The 25,190-nt window shown below is 38.2% G+C and overlaps 1 protein-coding gene across 1 annotated transcript in view; it reads right to left on the reverse strand.

The window, feature by feature from the left end:
• DSCAM (DS cell adhesion molecule) overlaps positions 1–25,190 on the reverse strand; it is a gene marked incomplete at both ends in the record, with an annotated part of 461,919 nt that overhangs the window by 128,107 nt on the left and 308,622 nt on the right. The window contains 2 exons of the mRNA XM_084272693.1: positions 14,750–14,923; positions 18,243–18,362. Of these exons, the coding sequence (XP_084128819.1) occupies positions 14,750–14,923; positions 18,243–18,362 (294 nt within the window). The remainder of the gene's footprint in view (positions 1–14,749; positions 14,924–18,242; positions 18,363–25,190) is intronic.

Raw genomic sequence — 25,190 nt, forward strand, 5'->3', positions numbered from 1 at the left:
GAAAGGAAAGAAAAAAAAAAAACCACCAACAAACAAACCTTTCAAGAAGTTATATGAATAAATCAGAATTAAAGCAAAGAGGCAATTCTTTGCTGGAAAAATATCACATTAGACATAGAGCATGCTAGACATAAAAATCAGTATATGACTTGAAAAGTCCTTACTCTCACTTACTATCTTGCTGAAACATGCAATGACGTAAATGAAATGGATACAGAGTCCATATCTTAAGCTCCTTTGGAATGCAAGAATTAAAAAAGCAATCCCCTCCAAATCATTATCTCGACAAATACATCTGCCTTGGTATCCAACAGCACTTTGGGACCACCACCCCCCCCCCCCCCCCCCCTTCCCCTGGCTTTATTGGGAGAGATGAAAAAGAGCAGAGTTCTCCCCTGACTTGAACCAGTTAGATGGTTTATAACACTTCATGTAGTGTGACTCCCTCTTTTCCCTTTTCTGGGCATGAAAGCATGTAAGTAAGTTACTCTGGTGTAAGAGAATAACTCTTAAAGGTCACTTGTATTTTAGCATATATGTGACATTTCCTGAGTTAGTTTATATCACACTGCATGAGAAACAGGTTAAAGCACTGCTAAGTCAAGCTGTCTTGGTATAAGCAAGCTGGAAGTACATGATGTATCCCTTAAAAATACTCTAACTCCCGCATGTTCCAGGAAAAAGTGTCCCTGGATGGTCCCATGTTGAATCCCTGTTTCTTCCAAGCTCCTACATTTCACATATGTGTCTTGCGCATTCAAATGCAGGAGCTGAAGCAAAACTTGTTTCAGGCTTATGCTTTGGGTTTCATCTGTCTGGTCATGTATCCCCTTATTTTGGAAGTAATTTTAACTAAACTGCAAAAATTCAACTCAGAAAATCATAGAATCATAGAATTGTAGGGGTTGGAAGGGACCTTGAGAGATCATCGGGTCCAACCCCCCTGCCAAAGTATCTCCCTAGCACATATCACTCAGATAGGCGTCCAGACGGGTCTTGAATATCTCCAGAGAAGGAGACTCCACCACCTCCCTGGGCAGCCTGTCCCAGGGCTCTGTCACCCTCACTGTGAAAAAGTTCTTCCGCATGTTGGTGCGGAACTTCCTGTGCTCCAACTTGCAGCCATTGCCCCTTGTCCTATCCCCACAGACCACTGAAAAGGGGCTGGCTGATTCCCCCTGCATCCCCTGCTTCAGATAATTATAAATTTTAATTAGGTCCCCCCTTAGTCTTCTCTTCTCAAGGCTGAACAGTCCCAACTCAGTCTTTCCTCATAGGGGAGATACTCCAGGCCCTTAATCATCATGTGTCATGTGAGAAATTTACAGTAATACAGGTAGGTAATTTCACTATTAGAATATGCTAGAATAATCTGCAATATCAGAAGTAATCTTGAATATGGAGAAGGTCTAAGGAAGTTATTGAGAACTGCAGGGGACAGCATGCATATGTATCAGTATATGTGTATAGGCACATAAACACATAGTTTAATTGTAGCATCTAACGAATTCACTGTGCAACAGCAAAGCCGTGGTAACTTCCCAGATCCATAGCAAATAGGAGGAAATTCAACCTCTTTGTCAGCTAATTACCTTCCATACCCCGCATGCTAGTCAGACACACAGACACCTACCACAGCTCAGCAGATGCCAAGCCACCAGCTCATACATGCTCACTTGATTGTACATTTGAGCACTGTTTTCCAGAAGAGAGCCTGATTTGTTCTGCTACTGTACCTTAAGAGGTGAAATAACTAGGTAGCAATGGTTAAAAGCAGAGCACAGCGAAAGAAGGTGGCCTACTCATCCTAGTCAAATTGAACAGTGGATAGTTCCAGATTTATTCCCTCTGGCCAGATTGTTCTCTCCTTTCTCAGTTTTGGGGACCACTTTAAGTGTTTTGGGAGGTCAACCAGTGTCATGCTGAAGGGCCTAAGACAAAAAAGGGGAGAGTGTTTGCACTTCTGTGCAATGAGTTATCCTGGTAGAAAGGCCAAAACAAAGCAGACTCAGAAAGGCAAGGGTCACTGTAAGCAATCAAAACCCTGAAGTCCTTGTTCACACCTGTCTCTCCATTGGCGAGGTCCCTGAACTGCGCCTGGGAATAGACAGATAGAGTCAGCAAAATTCCTGAGGGTACCCGGGATTGCTGTGCGCTCCTCTAATGACCTTCCTCACCATTTAGGTGCATGCCCGTTTTCTTTACAAGCTAGGAACTTCATTTAACTATTACTTAAATCTTTGAGATGGGCATTTAGGAAATGGTAATCAGATTTTCAACAACAATATGCAATCACTTACGGAAAGTCTGTTCTTCCTTATTTCAGCTTGGCAAGTCACTACTTAAAAATCTGATAGCAGGAGATTTTCCTTGCTGAAAGTATGAGTTTGTGGCTCTAAGTGCATGGCAAAGAGCCAACTTGTACGGGTTGTAAATGCAACAGTTACACTGCATTGCAAAGTAAGACAAAAATAGCGGAGCACTGCTTTCTTATGGAGCACTTACAGTAATAGGCACTCATTTTAAAAGCCAGTTTTGAGATAAGGCCACAGAATTGAAATCCTGCTGCACTATTGTGTATGTACATGTGTGCAATTACCAAAATCAATGACTAGTAATTAAAAGTCAGGAAAAATAACCCTCCAACAGACGCTCTTTCTACTGCTCTAAAGATTTGCAACGAAATATACTTATGTAATAGTGCAGTTGAGGTATTCTTTTTCCCCCTCTTTGTCATTTTGTGATCAAAAGTATATCAACTTCCAGAAAAGACATTTGATCCTTTCTAAAATGTCCTTTGTGAGGAAAGAGATGGAAATAAGAGGAGAACAGGACTGTTTCTCAGATATTTATCTCAATATGACAAGTCAATTGGTAGAAAAATGTTCTTGTTAGGACACTAATTACATGGTTTAGGAGTTTATTTTAACTAATGCAAGAAAAGTTCAGAATGGGGAAACAGAACTGAGAGAACTTGCAGTGCTGACCGAAAGCCAGATTACTGATATCGACTGGTGTTTTACCAGAAATACCATCATTTTGGTCTAAGCCAAAATTATAAAAAAAAAAAAACAAAATCCCAAACCAAGTCCTAACAATGTATGTTTAAGTTCCTAAATACCCATCTACTTTGCTAAGTATACTTTGGCATGTCACTAATTACGTGATAGACAATTGTATATATCCTATTTTTATAAATCAAGGTTCTGCCTCAAGTAAGAAGAAATGGCTTAAGAACATAATATTTAGGATGCATGTTTTGAAGAACGAGTCTTTATGGATTAAATTTAATGCAAAAAAATTAACTGGGATGTCACAGACAAGAAGAATCATGTTTAATGGGGGCAGGATTCCCCATAGCTCTAATTTATTTATTTTTTCTGCTAAAAATATAGATTTTTAATTTCTTTTTGTTACAGATATTTGAAATCAGTCAGCTCTATCCTATCAGCCAAAGATCAATCATTTCATATGCCTCTCTAAAAGGTGCATTACTGCTAAACAACATAAGAAGTACATTCAGGAAAACCCTACGCCATCTGACCACATCTGGATGGATTTTGCTCCTTTTTATACTCTTTCTTTTAGATGAGCTCCAAACAACATGCTTATGTGAATGCCCACATGCTCATGCACACGTGCACACAGAGACATTGGTAACCAAGGCTATTAACTTATAGAGATCAAACCGAGAAAAAGATCTTGCTGGACTTTACCAGCATAAGGGCATCACGTGGTATTTTTCAAAATGATGTTTTGAAGCTATCAGCAGAAGGAGATTCAATTCTAAAAGCAGGGTGCTTAAACAACATCTTTGGTAATACCTGCCCACCCTGGGCCACTTCCTTGATCACCTGAGAACAACATCAACAGGCATGAGGGAATACATCTGTGTGAAGAGTCACAGCTACCACAGCTTAAACAATTTTGCAACAGCAATGGACCTACTTGTACCTGCCCAATAGGCTCCGTTTTAATGTCCTGGCAAATGCAGACAGTGGACAACTTTCATAAACACGTAAATTCTTAGTGCACAGTGTTGCTTACTCTATTACAGGAGGGTTTGCATATTCCCAAACAAGGTAACAATTTTAATGGAAAATACCATTTCACAAGGGAAGGACTGTAGTTGGAACTATAGCATTTATTCCCTTCCTGAAGAATCTCATTAATGAATTTGGTTGTGTCTTCACCTATATCCATAGTTACATGGCACTGCTTTCCCAGAGGCTACCAGGAATTTGCCAGACGTAAGCTAAGCACTGAATAAGTTATGATAGAGAAGATAAAGTGAATGTCACAAAGATGTACATATTGCCCAGATAACACAATTCCTACATGATCAAAAAATCTAACTCAGTATGGAGAAGAAAAAAAAAGAAGTGAATGTAAGATTAATTATTCTGTGGCATGATGGAGACATTTTAAAAAAAATAAGTGGATTGGCTTACATTAATCACAAGTGATTGGGCCAAGAGTAAGAGCTCGTTCTTTCATTAGCTCCTGGTTTGGCAGACGAAATCAATTTGTTCCTTAACCCTGCAAGACCCTAGTAAGATTTATATAAAAATGGAGCCATGCTTCTTTAGTTACCTGTACTGTGAAAACACTCAGAAATCAATCGTTGTGGCCATAAGTAGACACTTCCTTTTTCCCCAGGAAACATAAAAGCAACAGATTACGATATGCTCAAGCACCACACACCAAACAAATACCTGAACAAACAGTGTGGATAGGAGCTCACCTGCTGATGCAGAGGCTGCATCTTCATGGTTAGGAACGCAAGCCGAGGTGAAAGACACCTCTTTCCCTCAAAGTAAATACATGTAGACTGTGAAAGAAACTCTGCACTTGCAAACCTTTCCTTCTGATTATACCAGACATGCACAGCAGAAAGGGGTATAGGAAGCAGTGCCTTGAATTTTCCTGCATACAGCATCTTCAGTGTATAGGCAGCTCTTCTTCTCACCCTGCATTTTCTGTTCCTTTTGTATGCCTCCCAGGTGTAAATTTAAGTTTTGTTTTCATGTTGATTATCACAGAACCTATACACAGCATTTGTACTGAGTACCACTGAGATTTTCAGAGGGTTATGAACAAAGCTACCATGTAATTCTTGAAAAACTATTTTGAACAAAAAAATAAAGTACTACAGAAAAAGACACTTCCATTATATTTGAAGGTAAAATTGCTCGTTTAAAGAACCACTGATGGAAGCAGTGATAAAAGACTGTCTTTGGCTAATAGTGACATTTGATACTATATTTAAAAAGAAATAAATGCTTCTTATATGAAGCATAAAATATTTGCATATATATACATTTTACATTTTTCTTTTTCTACAGGAGAATTATAGAAATAAATGTATGCAATTGATTTGGTGTCTATATCACTTGATGCTCAAATTTAGTTTATATCCTATGCACTTTTTAAGAAATTGTATAATATTTTTAATTTCCTTCTTTATATAGAGATAAACCATCAGCCATAATAAATAAATAAACAAATAGGTATATGTGAAGAATCATAATGCAGGCCATATGACAGCAGTCAATAAAAAACAGGGAATAAGCTTTTGAGATATAGGTCTTGTGCTGAAAAAGACTGAGCTGAAAAGATTGGAAGTGCAGAAGAACACCTGATACATAAGAAGAAATGCTGTAATTTATGACCCTGTCCACTACTTTTGCAGTTCAGATATAGCATTCTGCAGACCTTAAATAATAATCTGAAGCTGTGAAATGGATAGATAGGAGAATGAACAAGGGATGGAAAAGGATTTAAAAAAAATAAAATGAGGAAGTTTTGGCAGAGGTGTGAGGTTTGCTGAATGGTATCAGTAAGGAAGAGGAAGAAGCACCAGTTATATGAAGGGAAAACGGTGTGTGAAATGAGAATATTGTCCCCTCTGATCTTGGGGCTTTGTCCTGCTGGAACACGGTTACTTTGTTAGTGAGATGTACCTTAAAGCTGGCATGGTGAGACTCAGAGGAAAGAGATGAGGGGAAAGAAAAAGAGAGAGTGAAAACTATAGTACCGTAACTGCTAGCTTTTCTGGAGTGGAAATAGCCATGTGTACTAAGCATACCTGCTAAATTAATTTACATTCCACTATTGCTTTACAATGCTCTCTTCATTTAAGTCTATTTATTCTGTGTTAGTGAGATGCAGGCCCAACTCTTGCTGACATTGCAAATATAAAGATAAGCAACAGTAGATCATGCATGCACTTCCTCCAGAAGAAGCCAACATTAAACCCAGCAAAAACAGTGCATACAGCCGACACACTGTAAATGAAACTAATATATTCACAGCAGCATCTGATTTTTTTAAAATGTTACCCAGGAAAATCATTTGGCTTAACAAAACAGTAGTATGAAAATACAGGGACTTTTATAGACTATAAGATTCAAATGCCCTTTAAGGCAAATATTCAGGAAAAAATTGAAATCAAATTGATTCTAAATAAACAAGTAAACACCACTACTGTATAATGGGCATGGTGGAAAAAAAGAAATAACCTATCAATGCAATGTACTAAAGCTATTTTGCATTAAGACACAACTTTTTGTAGTTGGCTTTTCATAATTTCATAATTTTCATAATTTCATTCCATAATTTGCATAGTTTGCTATTTTAAGAAAAAAAATAGGAAACAAATTTAAAACAATCTTTTCTGTTTGAGTATGTTGAATTCTGATGAGAACTTCTGAGATAAACACTCAGATTTCATTACCGTGTCTACTCTTTCCTCTTCCAGGTTCATACGGAAAGGTCACCACCACCCGTAAACACCATCACATCCACCTACAACCAGCTAGTGCTCCACTGCTGTGCTTCTGAATACTATGGTCTGAGTGTGCCTTGCAAAGTGGTTCCACCCGAAGGAGCCAGCTGAGCAGCTGCGGGTCCAGCTGTGACTGACACCCTCAGGTGGTCTCTGGCCACTCTCCTGAGCAAGGCTCCATCAGCGCAGATCCCAGGAGGGACACAGCGGCTGAGCTAGGTGCTAGGGAAGGAAGATGATGAGCGCTGGAGTCTTGAGGATGTTCAACCTGAGGAGTAATGTCTACTAAACTAAACCTGGTAGTTTAGTAATGAGTAACTCTGAGGTGAGTATTCCCGGAATTCCGGCTGTCAAGTGTCCTGTGCTTACCGGCATATATTTTCCGGGGAAGGTTACTGAGAAGTGGAGTGTTCCTAAAGGGTATTCATTCATATTTCACATGAAGACAAGCCTAAATCTGAACAGTTATGTTTTAAATTTTCTTTCAAGAAAATGTTCCTCCCAATTATCAGTAAGAATAATTTCCAAAATATTTCATCCTAGATAAGAGCCTCTCAGGAGTGCCATTTATTATATTCTAGCACAGTAGCATTTACAATATTGTGCCAAATATAATATACTGAAATTTTGGGGCTTACTTTCTCCATGAAGGTTATTATGAATAGGTTATCTATCTAGTTTGTATCAATCACTGCAACACTGCCAACTCAGCTGGAGGAGGAGAACAGAGCAGACATTATTTTCAAGTCTTATTTCAGCAGTGTTTGGATACATAGGAGCAGGACCTGTAATCCTTTGTCTGAAATGATCTACTGGCCACAGCTGGCCAAACCTGGATACAGAGTTCATCACAATCTGAGCGCCATGCAAAACCTTCTTTGAATAAACTAGCAGTTTAACAGTACACGAGGTATTAAGATTGAGAAGGGAGGATGTGCTGTTAAAATGTCTGTGGTTGGCTGTGTTTAAGTTTTACTAATGTGTTCAGTAAAGGGAGAAAATAAAACAGTAGCTACAGTACAGATCTTGTGAATCCTACCTCTTAGGAGGCTTTCTAAGAAAAGTGAAGATTTTAAGGTATTCAAAAGATGAAATGATCACAGCTTTGTTAAAATAATACTTTTTCAGGAAAGCCTCAGTATTGTGCACTCAATATGAAAATTTCCATGGAAAGAAATCTTCTGAAAACATACATCACCCATACTTTTATTTGAATGTTGCTATTTGAGCAGCATAAAGCCGAGATACAGCTATTCTGAAAAAAAAACCCAAAACACCAAACGCAACAATAAATATGATAGTGTTGATACAAAATGAGAAGATACAGCAGAGCCTATGTGCAGTTTCTAACTATCTAGCTAGTGGGAGAGAAATCTGCTTCACCTTCCTGCTAGAAACATCGCGGTGCTGCCAGCCTTGAAGGAAAGAAAAAGGGCTGCTAAATTCTTTTTCTCCTTGCACCCAATTAGAAAAAAAATTTTTTTATAGAAGAGAGAAGTCCTTACCTCCCCTCTTTTCCTTAAATGAGAGTATTGCAAAGATTTGCATACAAAAGCACTTGAGCATTTGTACTGCAGTACATCTGGCAATTAACTTACAAGAGAAAGCATTCGTTTCAGCCAATTGCCACAGGCTCGGCGTTACTGAGAGAAGTAGAAAGCATCTGAATGTACAGAAGAAAAAGGATATTTCAGCTTTCTACCAGTTACCTTGAACATACTTCACGTTTAATTTCACCCTGTTGCCACAGGCACTGTGTTGTTATGACAGCTGATCTGCCATTGAATAGCTGTAAAGGAAAATCAACAAAGGATCGCTTCAGCGATTTTCAGTGCAATTTATTGGAGCTTGTATCTTGCGGCTGCTGCCGCCTGTCGGGGTAATGACACATGATGGGTGATTAAAGTGCAAGTCCCTAAATCAAAGCTGTGCCAATGGTCTGAAGAGGCAGAAAACAGCATTCAGATCCTGTTCATTTCTCATAGTAGGAGGACCTCATTAGGAAAAAAATGTGCTGTTTTACTAACAAGAGAAAGTACCTGTATCTAGGGAGAATGCTCATGTTTCCAAGATTTATAGTAGCTCTCTCACAGCATCTTTTTGACTTTTAATGAAAATAAATAAGTAATTAAAACAGATAGGTAATGCTACTATCCATCACCACTGACTTGGAACTTAAACTCAGCTGTACTGTAACTGTAGTTCATTCACACCCTCATATTTAACACTGGTTTTGCCTTTGCCAAGACATAGGTGGTGAAAGGGAGAGCTGCCTGTCATGAGGGTAAAGCAGGCAAGGACAGCTCTCCAGCTCATGAGAAAAGACACTCTGGGTTACAAAAGCAGTTTCAGTTCACGGAAATTATTTTGGGGTTTCTTTCCTTTTACCTTATTCTTTTGTTTCCAAGAGATATGTAAGTAATCCAGCTGGAGAATTTTACCAATTTTGGCCAAATATTTCTATTGGACAAAAATGCACTCTACCTTAGATAACCACAAAATAAATATGAAGAAACAAATAACTGAAAAATTCCTTTGTTTAAAGAGAGCAGACTCTCAGGAGAAAAAAAAAAAAACAAACCAAAAAAACGGTGGAACAATACACAATCAGACCAGGGGACTTTGTTTTGTTTTGCCACAGAAAACACTATTTACAGACCATGGCACTGTGAAAAATAGAGGAAATATCAAAATAAGTGAGCTAAGGAGAATTTGACATAGTATGATTGCTGTTCCTCTTGTAAGCATTTTTTAAGGTGTTAGAGATGGTAATTTTTACCTTCCTTTACTACACAGCATGGATAATCTATCTTTACAAATGCAAAGCAAGCAATACCATCCTTACTGATGTCTTGTGGGATATATGCATTTTTAATGAGGAATTTGGCATAAAGAAAAGGATAGCATCTGTGTGTGAATGCTATTCTTTCCATACCCAAGGAAAAGTAGCAATCAGGCAGATCTTGACATTCCTATTTTGTCAACAAGGAATTATTTTCCAAAAGACTACAACAAGCATTTAGAGGCATGCTGGTGAGGAGAGCCCAGCAAGTCCTCCATCACAGATTGCTGGCTTTACTGCAGGTGTTGCAGCAAAGCAAACTCATTTGACTGGCCATGTGGGGGGTGTGCCTTTATCCTGCCCACATAAAGTTTCATGGAGGAAGCTGGGCATAGACTTTTATCTGTTTCAGTAAGCAGATGCTGCGTGTTTCAGCCATGTGGTGGAACAACTTTTAGCTATCAGCGGAGGAAACATCTTTTTTAGATTAGAATACCTTTTCATAAGCATCTTTTGGGATTGTTTGTATTTATAACTACTATTATCTTTTATTTCCTTTAAAGTAGTGGCTAGTTACAAGATCAGGGCCTCTTCGTTCCATGAGTTGTTTGACGATGAAGATGATTAAAAAAATCTAGCCCGGAAGAGGTCACAGTCAACGTGGACAAGAGGCACTGAAGGAGAGAAAGGCAGCAGAAGCACAGGGTGGTGAATTACCCCAGCCAAGACACAGGGTAGCTGCAAGAACAGGTCACTAGACTAACTTCTACACTGTGACCAGGCTCCCTTTCCCAAACTGCATCTTCTTATGTTATTCCAATTCTTGTCATAGATAACATCTTCAGAAGTTTTTTTAAAAAATGTTTAAAGAGTGACACACAGTGTTAAAAGTGTTAGCTGGTATTAGTATGTTCCTGCTGGAAGGAGGTGCAGGCCTGACTGATGGCTTTAGGTTCATGTATTAAACACATATAATGCCAATAGTTAAGAAGCATATTTGGGAGGAAAGTGAATGAAAGAATTCTGGTTTTTTGGCAGATAGGATTTTTTGGAAATGTTTTGGTGATCAGATTAAAACTTCTCATTCTCCACGTTGACATGAAAATAAGTGATGGATTTAGGAAGGGGCAGAGCTAGCATGACTGCCTCCAAAGGATTATTTACATAGGAACATAAATGCTTTAATGAAAGCTTGCTTTTCAGAGGGAATTTTTTCACAATACTATTGTATCATGTTATATATAGCCCCTAAAGTGGAATTATGAAGTGTGACGTTTATTCAGATGAAGGCAGGCAGTCAGTCCATTTTAAGCAGACATGTCTTCCCTTGTGACTCCTAGGCAACCTTTAAATAATTTTATAACTTCCCTTCATGTTAAAAGCTCATTATCTTTTCTAGAAATTCTTTAGAAGTCTTCTCATCCCAAGCACCAGGAGTCATTTCTCAAGACATCACTAGATTCCTTATTCCAGATCTTGCTCATAATATTATAATATTGTATGTCTTGGCGAATAAGGAATTTGGGAACTACTTAACCTTGGTTCAGAAGAAGAAAAAAAAATCACTGATAATTATTTTTGTGTCTAGTTCTTGAAAAGAAAGTGAGAAGGATAATAGCTGCTACGTGAAGATTTTCTGCTTTCACGGCTGCCATTCTAACCCTGTGGTTCCCGATTCAGCATCGACTCTGTCAGCTCTTCTTTTCACATTTTTGTTAGTATTCCTGAAGCCTCTTTCTTTTTCTCTCATCTTTTTCTTTGCACTCCCTCCTCATACAATTTCCCTTGAACCAAGAAATTGGACCAGCTTCTCTGTCCTGCAATAAACTATGAGGCACTAAGTAAATCATAGAATTACAGAATGGTTTGGGTTGGAAGGGACTTCAAAGATCATCCAGTTCCTACCCCCCTGCCATGGGCAGGGACACCCTCAACTAGACCAGGTTGCCCAAGCCCCATCCAACCCAGCCTTGAACACTTCCACAACCTCTCTGTGCAACCTATTCCAGTGCCTCATCACCCTCGCAGTGAAGAATTTCTTCCTACTATCCAACCTAAATCTATCCCCTTCCAATTTAAGACCATCCCCCCCTTGTCGTATCACTATGTGCCCTTCTAAAAAGTCCCTCCCCAGCTTTCTGGTAGGCCCCCTTCAGTACTGGAAGGCTGCATAAGACAAGGATGCTATGTGTATCTGGAACCACTAACATTAGCATTAAGAGTCTTGTTAAGCAAAACAAGTTGGTTTGTAGCTTGAGATGACTTTTAACTAAGAAAAAGCATGTCAGTTTTAGATGTAGCAAGTCATGGAATTATACTAGGTCAATGTTTATTCTGTCTACCGAACTACCAAACCAAAAATTTGTCTATCCTCTTTTGACATCAAAGGCCAACAGCTTTTCTGTTTACACATGGGTGATGCTGGAAATTCTAGAAGAGTAAAGCATCCAGGCTCATTTAAGACATTTGTCACAGGATCTATGAAAGGCAAACATTTATCCAGCAATGTTACTAACAAGGTAGGTGGAAGCTTTTATCAAATATGGAGAAGAAGAATCACCTGTGCATAGGAGGTATGTTTTTTAACTTCACAGTGATGTTACCAATGGTTAGCATCTGCAGACATGAGATATGTGAGGTGTGAGGGACAGTTAAGAAGTGAAAGAGGTGGCTGTAAAGGGATTGCCCGTTGTCATATCTTTCTGAGGGGCAGTCTAGTTTTATAATCATTGACTAAATCCATTTAAACCGCTCTACATTTTTATCAGGTGACTCGAGCTACTGCTCATGGACAACTCGCATATAGACTGAAGGAATGTGTATTGGTGTATTGATGTTAAGCCTTGTTGATGTTTTGGAAGACTGTTTCTTACCAACTTTGTCACCCAGAAACAACTGCCTGGTCTAGATCTCCTCTTCTGCCTCTGACCAAAGGTGGCATTTAGGGTTACCTTGTGGACCAAGATCAAGTAATTAAGAACACTGTGAACTTCATGAAGGAAGTGCAAAGTTTTATCCAGTAGTAGGGCTATGCCTGAGTACTAAGGTCCAGAAAAAGGCTTGTAATGGAGAAGGAAAAGGAGTCAGAATAACCACAGAGGAAAACAACAAATAAGAAGATACAATACCAGAGAGAATAAAGGCAGGTCCAGGCCCTACCTTTGGAGTCATTCCACCTGACCAGGTGCAAGCATTATGTGCCATAACCATGCCACCAGAACAGGGGATCCAGCTTGATTAAAACTAATGCTCTTCCTCCTCTATGCCTGCACTAACACGTTAACAGCGTTTGCTCTAACAGCCGTGTTGGGAGCAGTACATGTGTTGGTGTGGATGTGTGAGGGTGTACAGACGTGCTTGCCTGCTATCTCAGAGCCGGAGGGGTTTTCATTAGATTCAAACAGCAACTGACTCTCCGGGGAAGCTCCTGCTCTTATTTGATAAGGGATGCTCTTTTATCACACATGAAACTGCATGCAGTGATCAGACAGGCAGTGTGCATAGCTGCCAACCAGAAGAAAGCTGTTTTTCTATAGCATATTATGGCAGTGCCTTGTTACTGCGGTTGAGGATTGGTCCAAGAATGGCGAGTTACAGAAACCACAGAAGCTGGAACTTCTACTGATCCACAGAAAAATTATGCAATTAATATACTTGCTTAGCCAGTTGGGATATCATGTTATTTTTCAGAAGACAAAGCCACTATAGTAAATCAGAGCAGAGAGGACATCTGAGGTACTGCGGCTTGCAAATCTAACAAAGTTGTCACTCTTCTTTTCAAAAAATTAGTTATTCATTTTCTGACATCAAAACAAACAAACAACACCCTTAAAATGAAACACCAGTGGTCTACAGGGTAGCTCTCCAATGGAAAATAAATTGTGTTTTCCTTCCATTCAGAAAAAAATATATTTTTTACTTTCAAGGACAAAATTTTTTCAAGCTAATTGACTTTTTTAAGCTAATCTCTGAACTTCAAAGCACTCAGTCAGTCCTCAAATATCCTATGAACATGAAAGCACATGGCTTGATGGCCTCCTTCAATACTGATCTAATAGGTCGTTGTCCTGGTTTTGGATAGGACAGAGTTTCACAAGGTTGGGGAGGAGCAGTTTGACATGGCTCAGGAATGGTGGGACAGTCTGAATGTGGGCTGAATGTCCAGTCAGTCGTTGGGTCAGTAAATTGCCTTGTGTAATCCCTGTTGTGTATATTCTGCTTTAAGTACTATTGTTGTTACTTCCCTCTCCCTCCGCTGTCCCAGTGCACTGTCTTTATCCTAACCCACAAATTTAACTTTTGTGTTCCCATTCTTCTGGGGGAGAGGTGAGCCAGCAGCTGCATGGTGCTCAGCTGCTGGCTGGGGCTAAACCAGGACAGCCATCCAGGAGCATCTGACATGCTGAAGTGTCAATAGTTTATCTTTTCTCTAGCAAGAAAACATATTATGTCTACAGCTTTGTTTTGGTTGTGGGTTTTGGGTTTGTTTGTTTATTTAATAATATCTTCTCTATATTCGCAGCCATGTTCACATTTGAAGAAGTTACAGCTAACATGCCCCGGAAAATGGAATAGCAATAGATAGGTTAAGGTTGTTTATGCACTCCAGATTCAACATAATAAGATGTATTTTCTGAATGTTATCTGATAATGGCTAAGTCAAAATGACTACTGTAACTGTATCTATAATATCTTATAGCATGTTATAGCATCTTGTGTTATCTGCTGTAGTTGTACCTCTAGTATTAATCTATAGTATCTTCAGAATTGATTAAAGGATGTTTTTAATCTATATTTTCCTCAACTTCTGAGATTTGTAACAGTTGCTGTGGCTATTTCTCTGTTATTTTTTTGTTTACCCTTGACCAAAGAATTTTCTTACCTCCCATTTATTGCTCCAGTGTAGCTCTTAGACATGATACAAACTTTTAAATTAAGACATTAAACCTTTTAATCTTTAAGCCCCTTTTTCTCCCTCTTCTAAATAATGTTTATTATTAATCATACTAACTTCCAGATGCTACCACATGCAGCTGAACACCACCATTGAAGTAAAACCAACAAAGCCAACCTCTCCATTCTTTCCCCACCTCCCCTCCCTCCAAACTAAGGTTGCAGTAGACAAGGCTTTTCCACTCAATGGTCATATCTGGATCACAGAGAAGTGTTTTAGTTCTTACTTTTAACAGTGAGGTACATGGACTTGCTGACGTCTGCTCCCACATCATTGCTGACCTTGCAGAGGTAGTATCCACTGTCTTCTTCCAACACATGTTTAATCAGCAAGGAGCCGTTTGTGAGAAGCTGGATACGACCATTCAATGCAATTGGCTGGAACTGAGGAACCCCAGCACCTAAAGCAAGAATCCCACAGAAATAAGATGAAATGGAAAACATATCAGTTTGTGCTTTGTCTGCTTGCTTGCTTTAAGTAAGGCAGAAATTATATCCTTCTGGTTTTAGAAGCTCAATTAAATTAGAATAAAATCACTTCTGACATCATCAGAACAAATGGAAGATTTTTTTTGCCAAAACTGAATTAATTAAATGAAAAGAAGACAGACTTTTGGAGTGTAGCAGTAGTATGAAGAGTAGCAATAATTTGCCCATGTTAAAGGTAAAGGGGCAAAAGGATCACGAACCAGAAGTGCAAGAACCAGAAAGCGGGAGAGAGAAAATAAAGGAGATTTTCAGACCGCTCACGGGTAAAAAGGCACATTTGTTGTACATTTAGAGGCTGATAAATTATTGACAATTACAGCTGAACAGTCATAAAAGTATGCATCCCTAATGCATAGACGAAATGAATTTCTTATGACTAAGAGGGATGTCTGTTGTAGTAAACATGGCATACTCAAGGGATCTCCAGGACCTTGTTTACAAAACTCTGGGTAATGTGGAAAACCACATCGGTGACTGTGTTGCTTGTTTCCTCCTACAGCTGACTGACTGATGACACACAAAGTCTCTATTCTGCCATGTTTGTAGCCCATATTTATTTGGGCTGTTAAAAAAAGAACCAAAACAAAGTAAGAAACCAAAAGCTCAGATTACTAGTCAGGCCTGAGGTGCCATCTTTGGTGTTAATGTAAAAATGGAAGGTCCATAAAAAGACAGGAAGCCAAGGAATTTCTCTATCAACTTTGGTTTTAAGAAAGAACCTTGGAAATAAAATACCAGGTGATTTAGGGAATAGGAAACAGGATAGTGCCATCCTATCGGCATACCATACAGTCCAGAGACCCACCATAAGTTCAGGTTGCGATAACATTAGGTGCTATCTAAGTGAATGTTAAGGTATGGTCCTTGTAACAAAGGGTGTTACAACTTTGGCAGCAGGAGATGGGATTTTTCAGGGAAATCATAAGATAGTCTTTTTCAAAGGAACTCTCTTATACCACTTTCTGTACACGAAGTTAATATCTGTCAGCATTAATTACTATACGCAGTTGGCTGAGTCAGCCCAGGAGGAAATACGATGAATAAATACCGTGGGGAATGATTTAGTATAAAATAGCAAGCTTTAACAACCTGTGAATACAACATCTAGAATATTAAAGAAGACCAGACATGAATACTAAAAATCCTTGTAGTCCTAGAAGAGTTTGCTTTGGGAACCTACACTTACACTGAAGGTCTGGTGGCCAACACTGTGAGCTCAGAAATGTTAAAGGGATGATTTTTTCACAAAAATCACATGCGCTGTCACTGCTATCAGACACAAAGTCCTTCCTGAGCAATGACAGCACAGCCACATAAATGAATCTGCCAGAGGACTACATGCTCATGAATCATGGAATCAGTCAGATTAAGGAGGTCATGTGGTCCAACCCTTTTGCTCAAGCAGGGCCACCTAAATCTGGTTGCCCAGGACCATGTCCAGACTTTTAAAAAATATGTTGAAGGATGAGACTCCACAGCCTCTCTAGGCAACCTGTGCCACTGCTCAGTCATCCTCACAGTAAAAAAACTGTTTCCTTATACTCAGATGGAGCTTTCTGCATTTCATTGTGTGCCCATTGCCTCTTTAAATCTGAAGGACTTAGAACATCAGATTCTTGCTGATTATGGGTTGTCTGTAATGATCACTGGCATTATTCTTTAGAGAGAGCAAGTCCATTTTCATTACCTGTCTATCCCAACGTACAAAACCCCCTCTTTTTCGATTTTTCACTGACACAAAAAGCCAATGACACCAACTTGCCTGCAAGTCTACAGACACCCTTTGTACAATTTTTGTGGTACCTAAAGATGAACTATGATCTGATTTGCTTTACTCCTGCTGGCCTCATCACACTAATTCTTTGAATATTTGTCACAAACTTCGCTCCCAAATCAATTATATAATGCATCTCTTTAAAGGAAGTTGTAGCACATACCCTATAGACCTGTACAGCATCTTAGTTAGACTACATATGGAAATTGCAGTTATCCATTAGCAAAATATGTGCTTTTGTAAAAAAATATTGACCTTTTCACCTAGTTATTTTGTCCAAAAAGTGAAACACTAATTTAATGGCTTTGCCCACATCACATATCTACTAAAAATTTCTTTGACTTGAAAAATTCAGAGCTGTTAATGGGAAACCTTAAAAACAGTCTTGATAGTAGAGTGTCACTACATTCAACCACTATCCCTTTCTCCTTTATTAAGATGAGCTGTTTATCAATTTGCAGTTAATTGCAACTCAGCCAGCTTGACTTGGCCTCCTCCTTCAGCATGCAAACACAACAAAACAGAATTACTTCTTTGTGACATATTCATTATTAAAAACCCATATACAATTGAGATTAAAGGCAATTGGAGCTCTGCAATCCTTTTGCCACAAAGTAGAATTTATCAATGAAAGTAATAACGGTCATTAATATGAACATATATTTTCTTTCCCCCCCTACTCTCCCCTTTTATTCAAATACAATTTAGACTTAGATCCTTAGGAAACCAGAAGTGACATGGAGCATTACATAAAGACTTTTCAACAACACCTAATTTTGCTTTTTAAAGAGTTAGCTCATATGGATTGGACACAGAGCTTGGAGAGTTTGTTTTCTTGCTAAAGCCAATCAGAAGACAACTGGGCAGAAGACGCAATCTAGCAGGCAGCACATTTTAATTAAAAAGCAGTCAATTTCCTATGGTTACTGAGGGTCAAGTGGGGTCAGTTTTAATGTTCTGTTACATGAGAAGAAAATGTTAAAGCATTATGTAAAGCGCATACTGAATTACTGCTTATGCTAATGCTACCTGACCTTTCTTCTTTGCTGAAAAGATATGATTGGCCATGTTATCATGAATTTTGAAGGGGGGGAATCAGCTAAGTGCTGCTGGTGAACCTTGTTCTGAGGTTGTTTCAATTAAAGCAGCATCTCTTTTCTCTCAGCTGTCCGTTTCATCACTCACTCACCGAGGCCACAGCTAACACAGGCACAGATTCTCTAAGGCATACCAGAAGTCCATCAAGCTCAGCTTTGCGTCCATGATAATGGCCAGTACTACGTGCTTAGGGAAATGACATAAGAACAGTATAAACACGACTGATACTTCTGTTATTGCACACCCTGCCCCTCTGCCTCTGATAATACGGAGATTAAACCACTACCTTACAGGTGAGTAAGCTGTTAATAAACCAGAATTAATCTGTTCCCAGTGAACACTGGAGGAATCCTTCCTACCTTTTGAGTACTTCCAGACAATGGTAGGAACAGGATAACCCTCTGCAGAGCAATTGAGAATTACAGCTTTTCCATAGATCCCGTCCTGGTCGCTGGGCTGAACCACAAACCTAGGTGGCACTGTGGGAGGAAGCAAAAGAAGCTGTGAGATTTTGTGTGGCTTTTCAGGTACCTCAAGACAGCAGACTAGTTAAGCAAGGTGGTATAATATTTCATAGTGGAAAGCAAAAATTAAACCCAAGTTTTTGACAATCCAGTAAGATAGTAAAGTTGGGTTTACATGGTTATTTAATTTCTGTGCACAATCGCAGTGTATTTCTTGCCAAATGCAACAAAAGCACCGGTCCTTATAGGATACAAAAAATTAGTTAAGGAAAATCCATAGAAGGGGTTATAAAATGGATAAATCATACTGTCATGGTCATAAAAGAAATACTTTCTAGCAAAGGCACAAGTTTGACAGATGTCTAAGACCAACCGAAATCTTCTTTGTTCTTTATAACAGTGAACTAATAAACTTTAGAAAAAGAATTAAATACGTAACACAAATAATTTTAAAAAATAATGCTTTTAATAGCAATCGAATAACTTAATATTAAAATGAGGTTGTTTGACCCATAACTTCTGATGGGAATTTTCTTTCCAAATAGCCATAGAAAGGTTAAACACATTTTTTTTGCTTTAAGTTGAGGAGAATTCTTACTGGAATAGATATATGTGCATCAATATAGATGTATTATTAGCATAAAATCACCACAGTGAGTCTCACAGACATAGGAAAGTATGTATCTATCTAGACATAAATGAATCAAGAGCTGCTTATCTCAAGGAAATACTCTACATGATCCAAATACAGACACTCTGTGAAGAAAAGAACTTCTAACAATGCTAGACCTATGGTTTACCATGAAGGCCGGCTAATAAATGTCAAAGTCTCAATAAAATCTGCAGATCCAACAAAATTTTGAAAGAAAAGATGGAAACTGTGAAGAGTGCTGAATGACCCACAAAAGTTTCTGAATAATAAAGGTGCTTGATGATTGTATTAAAGTTAGTTAAGATCACAGTTTTTTGTTGACCTCGTTCTTTGGTTCAGAACATGGAGAAGTAAATAACTGAGGAAAAAAAAGTAAATAATTTGTATCGTTATCCCAGGTGTTGGGTTTTTTTGTCATTTCTTACAGTGCTAGAAAGAAAACGTAGCAAGGCAAGTGAGCCAATGGCAGACTTTGTCCCTCTCAAATCAAGTGCAGCAACACACTCAGATCTAATGCAGTTAAGGAGAAATCCTAATAGTTCCTTGCTTTCCTTGTCCCCCTCCCCCAGTATCTGTAGACCACGATGCATGTACAACCTCATGGATTCACAACTCAGCAGGTCCTGTCACTGCTGACTTTGTCTGAAAGTTGAGGGAGACAGAACAATGGGCCCAAGCATCCCTGCTTGCTCTGACCCGAACCCCCATCAGACCCCACCACCTGCTTCTCCAGAAGTTAAGAAAGGCTGTAGCATGAGGAAATGTAAGGTAGCACAGAAGGAAATCATCAGAACAGTGCCTATTTGTTCTGGGACTTGAAGCAGCTCTTAATGGCCATGAATATAGTACAAAATATACTTCAGAAAAACTGTGTGGTGGAAGCACAGCAGAAGCACCAATGCTCTACTATATGACTTTGAAGTTTTTTCAGTATAAACTCTCTCACAGATTATACATACAGCACATCCCATTATAACAGAGAATGCCAAATTTTCCTTAAGGAGAAACCTGGCCTGCTGGTGTTTCTATGGACAGGACTCCTGGAAGCTGAAGGTGTCTATACATATTTTCTCCAAGTTTGGAGAACTGTCCTCACAACAGCTGGAGCCTTCCTCCCCTTGCTCTGTAATTCAGATTCATCTCCAGCTTTCTCTTTCCACCTTCATAGATACAAGAGGAGAACAATTTTCTGGAGAGAAAACAATACCTTTAGCTGGACTGCTTGTATATTGAGTCCTACAGCTATAATGCAAAGTTCTTTATCACCTAACTATGTGCAAAGAAGTTCCACTACTGTTTGGAACACGACTAGAAGAAATGGAAGGAAATAACAGCGATAGAGGTAAGAGACACCTTTGTACTGGGACATGTATTTACTGCTATCAAACATTTCAGCTTTCCAAAAATGTGTAATATGTTATGTTAATTCATGACAAACATGAAATCCTGGCAACGGAATTTCTGGGAAATCACCCACCCATCAGAGAAGACATTTGCTCTTTTCTGTGCTCGTTTTGTCACCAAACACAAAAGGAGTCCCAAGTATGTATTTTCCAAAGTGGATGAAAAGTACAATTAGTTGCATAACTATGTTTGATTTTATATCGTTCAGCATGGTGGTATCAGCTTGTTTCACTTCGTAAGTACATTTGTATTACAGTCAATTATAAGCTGGTTATCCATAAAGAGGGCAGACGCCCTAAAAAACCACCACCACCACCAAAATAATCTCAGTCTATGATTACAAATGATGCAGTGCAGTGACTGAATTATTGGCTTCCTTTACCACTGAAAACTGTGAAGAGTGTAATGTCTGTTAAAATCTCCCTTGTAACAAAAATCTTTTGTTAGTTCTTTGTTTTATTTGCCTTCTCTTTGGAAAACATTTTCTTTATATTCTTCATTTGCTATGAATGACACCAGCAAGAAGTGCTAAATTTTCAGGAAGTAATTTATTATACTAAATGGGTAGGCATATGTGGAAAGCTCTTAAACAAGATCACCTAGGATGGAATAAAGGCAATCAGCCTTTAAAATACTATTTGCATTGAAGTAATCTTTTAAAGTAAATTTTTTATCTAATACCCTTGGGCATATATAGAGAAAAATGGATGGATGTCAAGTGTAAACGTTGTTTGAGCACTTCTGTGGAAATGCATCCTTCCACATCTTTAATGAACTCATGTAGATATTCTTGATGGGTTGTGCCTTTAACGCTGACAAGTGCTGAACAAGGCTTTTTATCATATTGATTTCACTGTATTTTGGTTACATATGAGACATAAGTTTTTGCTCTGATAGTCTCGATAGTCTCATTTTTAATTATTACTTTCAATACAGAATGATAACAGAATGGTAACTGTGGAAATTAAATTTTGCCATATAAGCTCAAGAAACAGGTATATGATTAGCAATGATGGTTTCCCTGCAGTGCTCCATAAACAAAGCATGGTTCAACCTTACTTGGCAAAAAAACTCTACCCATACCCAGTAATAGAAACAATTTCTTTATTAAGTAAAGCTTTGGCCTTCCTTTAGGAGTGCTTATAAAATGCCAACTGCTAGTCTGATTTTGAAGACATGAACCCTTGACACTTAGTCTTAAGACTGCCAATAGAAATCAGAAAGGGTGCTACAGCAAAACAGAATAACTCATACATTGACCTTTCAATTGCTTTGGTATTGCTGTCTAGGTAAAACCACAGGAATTTCTTTTTATAGAAATGATTAAAAAATAAAGAGAGGAGACTTTTATTTTATTCTTCCTTACTGATACTTTGCTTCTCAATTTTATTTCAAATGAATAACTTGTTCAGTGCTATGCACTATCATATTTGGGGAGACAATGCAATTAACTACTTGATCTAGATTTTGATACTTTGCTTTAGATTATAAATCTATATTAATTTTTTTTCATTATCTTTCAGGAATTCATTAGCCCTTAAAGAAAACTTGCTTAGTAAGAGTTCAACAAAGTTAATTTGGCGATATGCATAAGTAGAGTTAATGCAGAAAAGGAAGCAATTAGATCTGCTCCTCTCTCTTTAGTTGTAAGGGTGTGGACCTCCTCTGCCCCTTTAGAAGTGAAACTCTGAAATGGCTCACAAATATGACTGAACAGTTCCACTTTTATTATCACCTTTGTTTCATCTGCATGGTGCCTTGAGCCCCTAAAGGAGGACATTTAAAATAACTTGAACAGTCAGTTTCCGTTAGGCTCCCTCATTTAATGCAGCTGACAGATCTGTGACAAGAAATGAGCTGTTGAATTGTTTAGTGTATGACCAATAAGTAGATGTGTAAACTATTTAATGGCTGAACTGGAAGAACCTAAAAAGGTGTCAGTGTTATGACTCACAGTCTCAGGTTCTCACAAAGGGGAAAGCAAAGGATAAGAAAAATCAGAATAAGGTGTTGAAAATAACATGAATGTCATAGTGCCATTTTAAGGGAATAAAAATGCTTTTATGATCTCTGTGTGTGAAATAATCCCAGTAAAATCATAACATATGAGTTGGTACCCTAAGAAAACATTTCTTAGAAGTGTCATTGCTGCTCACAATGATGGACTTTACAAGCTACTAACCAAACAAAATCTATGAGTCCCAGCTAACATTCCTTGATTTAATTTTGTTTTATATAAATGCAAAGATCCTTTCTGATTGTGCATTATGCCAGAGACCAAATGCAAAACTCACACACCCCATCCTGGAGTCCAAATATATGGAATTCCTTCTGCCTCCCAAGTCCAGCAATGAGTACTTTGCACTGGAGAGCAATTCTGAAGGCTCCCAACATGAACTCCTCCTGTGGGCTACTGCAGCGAGTTAAGAAATAATCTATGACATTGGCCCAGAATAAAATGTTTCATTTTTACATGGAATATTTGTACTTTACATTTAGATCATACTGTCAAAATGATGGAAGAAATTTAATCAGCCAAAGCAACCATTGATGTATTAACGAATGAGATCATTAAACACTGTACTTTAGGAAAGATGAACAGTTATTAAATTTGGTCATTGGACGTAAGGGGTCGATTTAGCTGGTTTAGTGAAACCATTTGCTATGCAGTTCAAGAAAAAAGATGTACTTTTTCAAAATTAGACAGTGCCTAGTGGTTTGTGTAGATCAGGTTTGTCTAATGAGAACATTAGATAGGAAGTGAATCATTCACTGCTTCAAAGTCACAGTGTAAACACCAGCAAAGAAAGTAAATGAATTTTGACACCTGCTGCAACCATAAACCTCCTCCCCCTGCTTTTCTACTTTTGCTGCATCACACTAGCACCAAACATCAGAAAGCAGACTGATACCCACTTCCTATCTGGAAGATTCAAAGCTCAGGGCCTCCTCACCGTTTACTTAAGTGTCTAGTCATATTTGACATTCCTGGCAAGTACAAAATAAAAACACATTTACATTTAATGCATTAAGGGGGGTTATTAGGTATTTAAAGACCTTATCCCAATTTTAACATGATGTGTTCACTAACAGGAATTTTAAAATCGTAATTTATGCACCTGCTACTATCTTTGAATTCTCTTTGCTGGCAATATCTGTAAAATTTTGAACTCATAATACATTTATGAGTTTTTTTCTTTTTGGTTACAAATTAAAATCTTTTTCATTGCTGTTTATTTCATAATTACTTCATTCCCATTTTAGGAAATCCTACAGAAATGAATAACACATGATAAAGTGTATATAGATTTTTAATCACTCTTTAGAAGACAGCCCTAATGAGTAAAGCTTTAATTAATTCTGCATGATGATATGAGTAGTTGACAGAGAAGATATTTTCCTAATTTCTATCATGGCTTTCGTGACAGGATCCTATTCTTTCCTATTTCTTTATAGCAAGCCTTACAAAGCAAGAGTGTAACAGGATATAAATTCTCAAGATAATAATGATTTATGAGTTTTTAAGAAACCCTTCTAGTTTAAAAATTCTTGGTGCTTTCCCAGAGGAACTGCAGGCCAAGATCTAGCAGAGCAAAGGATTTTTTAGAAGGAAAGCTCTGTTTTCACTCACGTGGACTGCCTACCTGTAGTCCTTGGATGCAGTGAAGATGGTAGGCTTCTCTCAGTGGCTAATTAATAAGCATTTAAAAGATATTCCATAAACTTCAAGCCTGATCTTCCATGGATTTGTATCTCATGGTTGAGTCAAGACTCCAGCTCAAACACTGTGTTTGTAAAATGGCTTGCCCAAATAGATTTTCCAGTGTCTAGTACTACATCTAATAGATACATTTCTAATCAGTCACCACTTTTCAACAAGTTTTTAGGCCTTCAGCTTCACTGGAGGCATTTTCCTCCTTCCAGTTTGTCTGAAATTGGCCAATAAATGGTGGAGAGAAGCACTGACAGATCTACATCCAGGGCAGGTCACTGTGTCCTCACCAAGAAACTCATGGCAGGGAGAATTGATATTGCCCTAAATTCTTCTTACCCAGGCCTGCAAAGCTGCTCAAAAGCTTTCTACCCTCTCTTTCTTTCAGTGAGTAGGTGCCTTAAGTCTCTTACATTTAAGGAAGGGAAAATCCAGCCTTCTTGGCCAGATTTTTTTAGGGGTCCTTATTGCAACTTGGTTGCTTTTACAGAGCACAAAACAGTGGGAAGAGCAAAGAAGATTTACCATAAGGTGCACACAGATTTTAAGAGACCGGTGCTTGTTTTCCTTTTGCTGTTTAATACTCCAAGCAAAATGGCAGTGTATTTTAGATATGAAAAATAACATTTGTTATTTCTGAATACAGGAAATCTACTTAACAGATTTAAAATTTAACAGAAAAATATGAATGCTAAAAACCAGCAGAAACATCAGATCAGACATAGAAAATATTGAGGGAAAGAATCTCGAGTTGTAAAGCCAAAGAATTTACATGGCTTTATGGCTTCTGCAGAACTTTGTGTACTCACTTGTACTTCAAATATAATAAAAAACTTTCCCTTCTCCAGCTAAAGAGGTGAAGAAAATCTTTTATTATTAGAGTGATGAATAGGATGAAAAACTAACAGAACAGCTTAGGAAAAGCATAATTAAATGCTTGTACTAAATTAGGCTACTTCGTTTAACAATTACTATTTTAACAATTATTATTTATATATTTAACAATTATTACTTTAAAGAATCATCAAAACTAGTGGGAAAAAAAAGGACCTATTTGCCGCTGAGTTTTGGGAAT

The sequence above is a fragment of the Gallinula chloropus genome, assembly GCF_964237585.1.
Source record: "Gallinula chloropus genome assembly, chromosome: 1".
Classification (NCBI taxonomy): Eukaryota; Metazoa; Chordata; class Aves; order Gruiformes; family Rallidae; genus Gallinula; species Gallinula chloropus.